The 8,296-nt window shown below is 45.4% G+C and overlaps 1 protein-coding gene across 1 annotated transcript; it reads left to right on the forward strand.

Moving 5' to 3' along the window:
- The first annotated feature begins 763 nt into the window (after positions 1–763).
- Positions 764–8,254, forward strand: LOC131109157 (serine/threonine-protein kinase H1-like). The gene is made up of 3 exons (XM_058060821.1): positions 764–983; positions 2,676–3,451; positions 8,009–8,254. Exons 1-3 carry the CDS (start codon positions 764–766, stop codon positions 8,252–8,254), a joined length of 1,242 nt encoding a protein of 413 aa, XP_057916804.1.
- The last annotated feature ends 42 nt before the right edge of the window (positions 8,255–8,296 follow it).

Raw genomic sequence — 8,296 nt, forward strand, 5'->3', positions numbered from 1 at the left:
CATATTTTTGCTTTAATAGCGACCATGTTGTTTTTACAAATCTTGCTCAAATTTGACACAAGTGTGCTTGTCATTCTCGTGTAAAGACGTGTACCAACTTTGGGAATGATTCTGCAAGTTGTAGAGCTGTGCTAGTTATTTTAAGAAATGTGGATTATAAAAAGAATAACACAGGAAGTACAGTCAGGGTGATGTTGTGACAAAGTTTCCCCCTTTTTGTGTGCAGCGCTTTATTAGCAAAAGCCTACCTATCACTTAGAAATGTGCTAAAATGCAAATGAATGTGCACTAATAAAGCATTAAAACGCTTAATTAATACTCTCAATTGCAATAAAACCCCACTCTCAAATGTTTTTATCTTTATTAAACACCTTTTGTTAAACCGTGAGCTTAAGCGTGTCGTGAAAAATAGCCGATGGCGATGACATATGGCAATAAAGTAAGTAAAAGTGTCTATTTAGTTCTGTGTGACAATGTAAAAACATAACAACAAATGTAAATGGGACAATAAAGTTAATTCAAAAGAGTTTGTGTCCAAATGTTATCACTGTTTGTTTGCATCTGTTGACCAAATTGAGAGTACTTCATGGAAAGTAGGTGCAAAACCCATCCATTGTGCTCCTGAAGCCACCTGTGACAATGACTTCAAAAACCCCCGTCTGTTTGACTGACTATTTCATCGCCTCTTCAGTGGGCGGGGCTTAACACACCTGCTCATACACATTTTGTTGGTCTCACGGGGAGCGTCCCCTCCACTCGGACGATGGGCTGCGGGAGCGCCAAGGTGCTGCCCAAGGGCTACGGCAGTGTGATGCAGTCACTGGTGGCCTTCAGCAGAGCGCCGCCTGACCGCCCAGGCGGGGACCAGGACCTGAAGACCAGAGTGGAGAGGGGGGACTGGTTTTCCACAAAAGGAAAGAATCCACCATCGGAGCAGCGGCACCCGGTTGAGACGGAGACATACAAGGACACGTTTGATGCCCGTGTCACGGCCAGGTCGGAATATTTATCCAAATGAATTATTATTGTGTTTCAGGGTCCGCTATTATGTACGTTTAGGACTTTACTTTAAATGGAAGACTTCATTCTCACTGAAAAAAATCATAAATTCATAAGAAAAAGGCCCAGTCGGGACTCTTGGAGGCGGTCCCAATGATATGGTTCCAAGAATAGGGTGTGTTTTTCCAAGTTTTCCAAGTTTGTGGTCTCTCTGTCGTAAGCACAAATATGTTGCAGTACTTATCCAAAACTGAGAGGAAAATATTCCATTCCTAACAAACTGCTGAAGTCTGCTGGCCTGAACGGTCCTCCAACAATTCCAGATTTCTTCAGATTTTTTTCCACCCAATTGTGAAGATTCAACATGTACGTATAGATGGTTTATCGGAGCACTTTCCTGTTTCCTGATTCATTTATTTTCCTCTCCATGCCAACGATCCCAAGTGGCACAGTAACAGCTAATTGCACGTCTTCCCTCGCCCCGTCTAATTATTGTCTTCACCATCCAAACACTGAAACATAAAGCTAAGCTATCTGTGGAGCGCCGCGTGTCTAATGTCTCACTCAACCAGGACTGATGGTGAAAGTGGATAATTGTGGCTTCTAAACAAACAACATTGTGTGTGTAAAAATAGACGCGTGGGGGCTGATGGATGTGGGGGGGGGTATTTCCACTCAATCAGCTACCAGCAATAATTACTAATATGTTTTTTTACTGTTGTTTGCAGTGGTGGATAACTGTTTTTATATGTGCTCACATTGGATTTCATGAAAAACATGGCGTTCCCAGCACTGGGGACGACTGACGGATAGTTGGCCTAGCTCTGGGTTTTGTGTTAAGACTTGTAGCGAAGCCTGTGGAAGGATGGTTTTTGCTCACAACTTCATGAAAACCCAGAACTTCACAAAGGACTACAAAAATGGAGTCACTTTTGTGTTGCAGGAGATTATGAAGTCAAGTCAATTGTTTTTCATCTTGGCAACAGAGTCTAGGATAAACTCCCATCTTGGCAACAGAGTCTAGGATAAACTCCCATCTTGGCAACAGAGTCTAGGATAAACTCCCATCTTGGCAACAGAGTCTAGGATAAACTCCCATTTTGGCAACATAGTCGAGGATAAACTCCCATCTTGGCAACATAGTCTAGGATAAACTCCCATCTTGGCAACATAGTCTATGATAAACTCCCATCTTGGCACCATAGTCTAGGATAAACTCCCATCTTGGCAACATAGTCTATGATAAACTCCCATCTTGGCACCATAGTCTAGGATAAACTCCCATCTTGGCAACATAGTCTAGGATAAACTCCCATCTTGGCAACAGAGTCTAGGATAAACTCCCATCTTGGCAACAGAGTCTAGGATAAACTCCCATCTTGGCAACAGAGTCTAGGATAAACTCCCATCTTGGCAACAGAGTCTAGGATAAACTCCCATCTTGGCAACATAGTCTAGGATAAAGTACCATCTTGGTAACATAGTCTAGGGTAAACTCCCATCTTGGTAACATAGTCTAGGATAAACTCCCATCTTGGCAACAGAGTCTAGGATAAACTCCCTCTAAGGAGGAAGTGGTTAAGCCATGATTAAATAGCCAATCTAACGTAATAGGGGACCTTTAACCAAGAAGGAAGTTCATCATCTGTGAGAATTTCCCTCATCATTTCCGCAAGGAGACTCCCAACATGATCCAGATGTGACGCCAGATGCTGAGTCACACTCCAGTGACTCACCGCCGTTCCTATTCTGCCCAGACAGATACCACATCAAGGCCCTGATCGGACGAGGCAGCTTCAGCCGGGTGGTGCGGGCCGAACACAGGACCAGCCGCCGCCCATTCGCCATAAAGCTGATGGAGGTGGAGGCCCCCCAGGCGCGAGAGGTGTGCGAGGTGGAGTTGGCGGTGCTGCGGCGAGTCAATCACGACAACTTGATGCGATTGGTCGAGGTTTTCCAGGGGCAGCGACGGGTCTACATGGTGCTGGAGTTGGCCACCGGTGGCGAACTCTTGGACCGCGTGGTCAGTAGGGGGCACTACACCGAGAAGGACGCCACCCGGGCCCTCCAGATGGTACTTGCCGGGGTGGGCTACCTCCATTCCTTGGGTATCACTCATCGAGATTTGAAACCTGAGAATCTTCTTTACTACCACCCGGGCGACGACGCCCGCCTGCTGGTGACTGACTTTGGACTGGCTACTTTTAGCGGGTCCGGGGCGTCAATTGGTACCGGGGGTAGCAGCACCTGGTCCTTAAGAACCACATGTGGAACCCCAGAGTACATGGCCCCGGAGGTTGTGCTGAGGAGACCCTATTCCTGCGCTGTGGACATGTGGGCTTTGGGGGTGATCGCCTACGTGGTGCTGAGTGGGTCCATGCCCTTTGAGGACGAGTCCCGCAGTCGACTCTACCGGTCGATTCTCCGAGGAAAATGCAGCTTCCATGGAGAGGTGAGTCTTCCGGGTTCTCAAACTCAAAAAATGCGTTGGCTTTGCAAAACCAACCCACCTGATTCAGCTGAATGAGAGTGTTCTTGAGTACCACCAGATGGAGCCCGCGTACCACCAGCGGTACTTGCACCACTGTTTGAGAATCAGTGTTCTTGCATTGTCTAGATGTGTCAAAATGGATCTGTAGTTCTCATTTCTGGTTCTTCAGAGTCACATTGAGCAGTTAGCGAGCGGCGCATCCCGTTTGTGTTACTTCCTGGGGTGGCGTTGGTCACACCCAGAACAGTCAAGCGCCGCCATGTGCTGTATTTGTCAGAAAAATAATAGCACGGGGCACACAGTAGGGGGGCGGCGTGTTTGGGCTGATTATCACGATTTCGCCTGCAGGGGTTCAGGAGTACTGACATCCCCGGGGGGTTCCCAGGCAAAATCAGTCTGTTATGCGTTGATGCATCATCGGTCCATCAACAGTTGAGCGGGTCTCCGCCCCCTTTCTAATTGGCTCCCGACCTAGCTATACGCCCACCTGACTGCAGATGTGGGAGGTTGGGGGTGTACAGCAATGAGAGGAAGGTGACTCAGCGGCCAAAGCCTCAGAAGCTGGGGACCACTAACACACAAAATGACACGCACATTACACCCCCCCCAACCCTGAACACTCTCCTCCGTTGTCCCGGGGACATGCGCCACACAGTGTCACACTGATGTGTTTACCCAACAGTGCGGAGGAGTGTGTGTATGTGTATGTGTGTGTGTGTGTGTGTGTGTGGCCTGGGGGGGCTTTTTCGCACCTTATCGCTCAATCCACACATCGGCCGGAATCCAGGCTCCTTGTCTCTTGTGCATGTGATGGAAATCCCTCACACAGCCCCCCCCCCCTTCCCCGCCCACTGCACACTTTCTTGACCCAACCCAAACATCTGCAGCAGGAAGGCAGCCTGGGGAGGAGAGGGGGGGGGGATAAAAAGGAGGAAAAAAGGTGAGGCCAGCCTGCCCCCTAGTGAACACCGCATGAACATAACCGCCATACACCTTAGTGTGTGTGTGTGTGTGTGTGTGTATGTGTGTGTGTGTATTGTACATGACAGCACAATCTCTCCTGCATCCTGTATTGATGTTTACATTAAGGAAGTTTAGCTGCGAGCCAATGAACAGCAGCCCCCGCCCCCCCTTTTTTCCCCTTCCTTACCTTTTTGGACCTGTTATGCACTGGAAGGATTTAAAGGATGCCTTTCAAGGTGAATTAGACATTTTTCAAGGTCATCAACTCTACCTTTGAAGGAGAAGTTGCTATTTGAATCGTCTTTTGGGATTTTCATTGCAATAATGGATTTTTTTAAAATATATTTTAAATTATCTCTCATTTTTCCATCCAATTTAATGCAATAAAATAATGCAAATTATATTTCTTTTTAAAAAAAAGAATAATTAATTTATCAATGTTTTATTGTTTGATTAGGGACGGCATACTGTGTTTATTATTATTTAACTGTATTATTATGCCCACTATTTTTTATTTAAAAAATGTTTTCATGCAAATAATATCACTAACCGGAACTTTATAAAATTTATTATATAAATTATATTATATTTATTATATATTATAAATTTATTTATAATATTAATGGTTTATTTTATTGTATTTTGTATTGATTTTTAAGTGATTTATTTTTATTTGATTCTAAGGCTAAGTGTAAGAAATTCAAATAAATCAAAGTATTAATTTTCTAAATGTAATTATTTTTTAAAAATCTATAAATAAGCATTTACATTGATTGACTTTAGGCGTAAAATCCTTCCCAGTGTATTTTTTTACCTTGCATGTGAATTCTTCCCCATTTCCATGAAGCCGACATCCAATATGACGGTCCGTGCACACGTCCCTGCAGCCTGGAGGCCCACTCGGCATGCAAGCGATCCCAGATGTGGCGTAGATGTATGGAGAAGCACCAGGCCGCCATAGCTTCAGTGCAGCGCCTGTCTCGGTCTGTAACGGTTAGCATGCTGGTCAGGTGAGGATGGATCACAAACGGGATGAAAGTCCGATGCTCCTTATTCACTCCTTAACAAGATGTAGTTTAATGAAGCAAGCGGGCCCTGAAGGCTCCCTGAGTGCTGATGCCTTATCGGCGCTCCTCTCTCCTCGGTGATGTATTGCACCCACTCCTCGCTCCCAAACACAATAAAGCCTTTGTTTATTTGGCCGGAAGAACGCTGGAAAAGAAAGCCAGGAGATAACCTTCCTGCAGGTGGCTGGCTTCCAGGGGAACAACGCTCGTCTTTGTCGGCCGACGAGATGCTAACTCGTAGTCTCTGCTGCTTTTCCTCCAGCTGGCAGTGGAACGTCTTCCCGTCCTTCCCATCACGGATGCTGCAGGAGCTGCTAACAGGGAATTTGCTGGGATAAAGGATTTACAAGCGCTCAGCTCTATTCAAGGATCTACTGCAAAACGCTTGCCAAAGATCCTCTATGTCACTCTGCACTCTCACTGGCCTTTTTGCAGTCCATCCTTCAAAAGAGCAGAGTTCCCCGGCCCTTAAAACAGCAAAGATCCTTTATATGACAGAACTGCCATGCTGGTTTTGAGGACCTGCAGCACACAAAAAAAAACACAGGTCAAAGATCCTCTATATGACAGGAGTAGTATATGCTCTTTTCTGAATCACAGGAGCACTGTTTTCAGGGAGCTAGTGAAGTCAAAGATCCTCTATATGACAGGAGTGTGCTGTTGTTTTTACTTATCTAGCGCAAAAAAAAAAAACACAAGTCAAAGATCCTCTCTATGACAGGAGCACTTTGCAGTTTTCAGGGATCTAGTGCAGAAATGTGAGTCAAAGATCCTCTATATGACAGGAAACATTTGCTGCTTTTTAGAATCTGCAGAGGGTTTCTATATGACAGGAGAACCTACTGCGGAATGCTAGTCATAGATCTTCTATATGACAAGAGCGCTGTGTCGACAGGAGTGATCTGCTGTCGTCAAAGATCCTCTATATGACAAGTGAGCTTGGTGTTTTTTAGGGTCTCCTGTAAAAATGCTAGTCAAAGATCCTCTATGTGACGGGAGCACTCTGTTTAGCTACTGTATACGGTTTAACAAGTTTCAGTAGAGAGTGAGACCTCCCCCCAAGATAAGGCATTCTGAGGCTGAGAAGAAGTGTTGTTGCGTGCTTGTGCTATTTTGCGTGAAGTCATCCGTCCGATCCGGCGTCAGCATCAGGAATATTTGGTCCCAAACAAGCGGGAAGCTCCAAAGGTCACGGCTTTCCTGAGGCGGCCCTTCTCGATGTCGCACTTCCGACGGCGCAGCAAAGCGGTGATGAATAATTTAAGGATGCTGAATTATGATAATGGCGTCTGTTCTCCCGCCGGATGGATGTCACGGCAGCGGCGGTTTTGAAAGCAGATGGCGGGACGTCAGGCGGGGTCACCACGAGAGAAATGTATTTTTTGGTTTTGTTGTGAGGCCGGATGGAATAAACACGGACGTGTTGGCCGTGTGGTCCCACCTCTGAGGCCTTCTATTAGTTGGGCTTTGCCCGCTGACATTTAGACTTCCTTTGGGTTTAGTTCTGCTCGTTAGGCCCGCCGAGCAGCCGGGATCTCACTTTTATTGCTTTATTTGAATGAAAAGCTTCAAGCGGCTTTGAAGGGTCTTTACGTCTGAGCCTCGACTATGTGGCTTTATCACGGCTTACCTATAAGCTGCTCTTGGCGCCAAGATGGCCGCCCAGGTGTGTCGTTGCGCTACTTTTGACTCAACACACCAGGCCTTGGCTGGTAGTTTGTGGTTTAAGGATGCAAAAACGACTTGACTTTTTTTTTTAAATTACTTTAAAAATGATGAGCTAAGAGTAAGAGCGTTCTATAGGCTTCACTACACATCTTAAAATGTTGTTTTCTTCAACAAATAGGCAAAAACTGTGACTGTAATGTTAGCACTTTAGCCTCACATATGTAGCTATGCTAGCATTGCTAATGTTTTTTTTCAAATGACTTTTTAATGAGGTAAGAGCGTTCCATAGGCTTCGCTACACATCTAAAAATTTCATTTTCTTCAGCAAATAGGCAAACTGTGGCTGTAATGTTAGCACTTTAGCATCACATATGTAGCCATGCTAGCATTGATAATGTTTTTTAATGACTTTTTAATGATGAGGTAAGAGTAAGAATGTTCTATAGGCTTCACTACACATCAAAAAAATGTCGTTTTCTTCAGCAAATAGGCAAACTGACTGTAATGTTAGCACTTTAGCATCACATATTTAGCTATGCTAGCATTGCTAATGTTTTTTAATGACTTTTTAATGATGGGGTAAGAGTAAAGGCTTTCCATAGGCTTCGCTACACATCTAAAAATTTCATTTTCTTCAGCAAATAGGCAAACTGTGACTGTAATGTTAGCACTTGAGCATCACATATGTAGCTATGCTAGCATTGCTAATGTTTTTTAATGACTTTTTAATGATGAGGTAAGAGTAAGAGCATTCCATAGGCTTCACTACACATCTAAAAATGTCATTTTTAGATCTCACCTTCATCCTGTCTTTCCACAGCCTTGGCCGTCTGTGTCCAAACTTGCCAAGGATTTCATCCGGGGTCTGCTGGAAGCGGATCCGGCTCGTCGTCCGACCGCCGACCAAACCCTCCGTCACCCTTGGGTGGTTACCATGGCCTCCAGCTCCTCCATGAAGAACCTCCATGGATCCATATCCCAGAACCTGCGGCAGAGGGCGTCTCGGAACTCCTCACGGTGCCAGAGCCGAGGAGGAGGACCTGCTAGACTTCCAGCTGGGATGTGATGATTGTTTGGATTGACTTTGTCAAGTTGTGGTTTCTGCGTT

This window comes from Doryrhamphus excisus, chromosome 21, assembly GCF_030265055.1.
Source record: "Doryrhamphus excisus isolate RoL2022-K1 chromosome 21, RoL_Dexc_1.0, whole genome shotgun sequence".
Classification (NCBI taxonomy): domain Eukaryota; kingdom Metazoa; phylum Chordata; class Actinopteri; order Syngnathiformes; family Syngnathidae; genus Doryrhamphus; species Doryrhamphus excisus.

Excerpts from the sequence above, each read along its gene's own strand:
- LOC131109157 (XM_058060821.1), top strand. The coding sequence starts at position 764 with ATGGGCTGCGGGAGCGCCAAGGTGCTGCCCAAGGGCTACGGCAGTGTG. Across the intron at positions 984-2,675 it reads CAAGGACACGTTTGATGCCC|GAGACTCCCAACATGATCCA; the intron begins GTGTCACGGCCA and ends CATTTCCGCAAG. Across the intron at positions 3,452-8,008 it reads AATGCAGCTTCCATGGAGAG|CCTTGGCCGTCTGTGTCCAA; the intron begins GTGAGTCTTCCG and ends GTCTTTCCACAG.